The 2,707-nt window shown below is 55.0% G+C and overlaps 1 protein-coding gene across 3 annotated transcripts in view; it reads left to right on the forward strand.

The window, feature by feature from the left end:
* The first annotated feature begins 33 nt into the window (after positions 1-33).
* The window catches only part of ASTL (astacin like metalloendopeptidase), a 14,345-nt gene continuing 11,671 nt past the window's right edge, over positions 34-2,707 (forward strand). For all 3 annotated transcript variants that reach the window (XM_023211492.2, XM_023211493.2, XM_023211491.2), the window contains exons 1-2: positions 34-386; positions 1,055-1,236. In XM_023211492.2, the coding sequence (XP_023067260.1) occupies positions 379-386; positions 1,055-1,236 (190 nt within the window). In that variant the 5' untranslated portion in view covers positions 34-378. The remainder of the gene's footprint in view (positions 387-1,054; positions 1,237-2,707) is intronic.

Here is a 2,707-nt window from a genome sequence, read left to right on the forward strand (position 1 = left end):
AAAAAAAAAAAAAATCCTGGGAGAGCTGATGGGAAGGTGTGTCTAGGGGGAGCTGGTTCCCCTTGAGACCATGCGGTGTGGAGGACGGTGACCTACCCGAGGCCACACAGCCAGGGTCTGTCTGGTGCCCAGCTTCCTCCTGGCACCACTAGGCTGCCTTTTCTTGATGCTATTTTGGGAGAGTGAGTTCAGAGCTCTGGTCCCAGACCCCCATGTAGAGCTCAAAGACCACCAGGGCTCTGGGGTTCAGCCAGGTGGTGTCTTTCAGATGAGCCCAGCCGACAGGTCATCCTGGAGGCTCTTGCGGACTTTGAACGCTCCACGTGCATCAGGTTTGTCGCCTACCAGGGCCAGAGAGACTTCATTTCCATCATCCCCATGTATGGGTAAGTTCTGGGCATTCAGCCCGGAATTAACTTGTCTATTGTCTAAAATGTATTTCTGGGCCCATCCCCCAGGGCTCAGTCCCCCCGCCCACCCTGAAGGGTCTGCCCAATGCGAGCTGGACCTCCAGGGCGGGAGGTGGAAAAGGGATGGGAACGGTGCTAGACCCTCATTTACAAAGCCCTCCTCTCCCGGGGGATCCACTGGGTGGTGAGGAGGGGAGGTTTTGTGGGGCAGACAGTGCATGAGTCATTGAGTCCTGGCAAGCTCCCTAACTTCTGAACCTCTTCTGCACCTCTGTGGTGGGAGTGGTGGCGATACCTGCTTCCTAGCTTGTCAGGAGCCTTAGGCGATGTGTGTGAAAGCCTTGGCTCAGGGCTGACCAAGAGGGTATGTTCACTGAGTGAGCTGCTTCTGTCCTCTGCGTTCATATGAGTTCCTGCTGCCTCCCTGCGGCCCAGGCTGGTGATGGGGGTCCGGTATGCCCATTTCACAGAAGTCCAGGCAGTAAAGGGGCTTGGAGTTCGGCGAACCTGAGACTAGAGCCCAGAGTGGGGCCTGCCTGTTGGGTGTTTGTCTATCTTGTGTGGGGGGAGGGAGAGCCTGGGTCTGTCTGTCTGTGGGGGGATCTGGGCTGGCGCTTACCCTGCTTGCTCTCATCGCCCTGCAGGTGCTTCTCGAGTGTGGGGCGCAGTGGAGGGATGCAGGTGGTCTCCCTGGCACCCACCTGTCTTCAGAAGGGCCGGGGCATTGTTCTTCACGAGCTCATGCATGTGCTGGGCTTCTGGCACGAGCACGCGCGGGCCGACCGGGACCGCTATATCCGTGTCAACTGGAACGAGATCCTCCCAGGTAAGCCAGGCCACAGGCAGGTCAGGCTGGTGCTGGGGTGGGGACAGCAGGGCTTGGGCCCAAGTTGCCGGTTTCCCATGGATGAGGCTATCCATCCTCCCCACCACCTGCCTGCTTCCTGTGGGGAAGGTGGGAGTCTCACTTCTCTCTGGGACCTGGAGGTGGTCCAGCTGCTGCTCTGGGTCCCAGGCCTTCCTCCACCCACCTGCAGTTGTGCCTGAGTTAGGGTGCCACCACCTGCTCTGTCTGGCTTTTCATCCCTGACACTGTCCTCTCCCTGGGGATGGGGCAGGCAGTACCCATGATGCCTGCTTGTTGAGTACTCTAGCAGCGGTCTCATGCACCAGGCACCACCAGTGTGGGCTGGGGCTGTGTGCCAGCTTGGGGAGCTGAGCCAAAGTGGAACCCCAAGGTAGCAGGCTGTACAAGTCAAGTGCTGAGCCACGGGCTGAGGGCAGCGCTGTAGGACTGGGACATGTGCCAGTAAGCAGGTAGAAGAAACACAGACTGTGGCCGTGGGAGAGTAGAGGCTGGAGGAAGGTGGGCTGTGGTTCCTGTGCTGGCAGCAGCAGCTGTGTGGTGCCGGGGATCAGATCCTGGTGACGGTGGGGTCTCTCCGTTCACGAGGCAGGAAGACCCCCCCGAGGGAGGGGCAGAGGAGGTGTGGGTGGGAATCTGGCTTAGATGGTGGAGTGGGAAGAAGGCCTCCCGCAGGTGGAGGGCATCTAGCATAAGACCTTTCACTGCTGTCATGTTAGCCAGGCGAGGCAGCCAGGGAAGCTGCCTGGGCCCAGGGGCCTTCCCCAGCCCCAAACACCGCTTTCTCAGTGGCTCCCAGCAAACACTGGTCACAGAGAAAGGGGTGTCTGGGGCACGTGGGTAGCACCTCACAAAGGGAGGGGCTGGACATTGAATCAGACCAGGCTGAGGAGGTAGTGAGGGGGGTGACAGGTGTCTCTGTATCCTGAAAAGACTGATCCTTCCCGATGCTCCTGGAACAGTTGTGAAAGTTTACCCTGATAATTTCATGATGTACCATGAAATGCCATGAAAACGTGCAACTCTGAAAGTAAACTAATATAAACATTCTGATCATGATAGAAAGTAGAAACCAATACACCAAAACCAAAAGCTTCTCCTGTTTAGAAATTGAAAGAAAACAACAAAACTTTCTTTTAGTTCTGGAGTTAAAGTACAGCAATTCTGAAACAAAAATCATGAAAGACTATACAAAACCCTGTGGTTCACAGCTAATGCAATGCTCAGAGAAAATGTGTAGACTTACATATCAGTAAACAGAACAAATTGAGCATGTCAACCCAAATTAAATGAAAGCAAGAAGAAATTAAAAAAAGGGTAAAAGCAGAAACCAAGTTGGAAAACAGCACTAATTATTCCTAATGATAAAACAGGTTAAAACACCGCTTCCCCAATGGAAAAAGCGAGAACTTGTTTGTTTCTTCCCCAATGG

This window comes from Piliocolobus tephrosceles, chromosome 15 (genome assembly GCF_002776525.5).
Source record: "Piliocolobus tephrosceles isolate RC106 chromosome 15, ASM277652v3, whole genome shotgun sequence".
Taxonomy (NCBI): Eukaryota; Metazoa; Chordata; class Mammalia; order Primates; family Cercopithecidae; genus Piliocolobus; species Piliocolobus tephrosceles.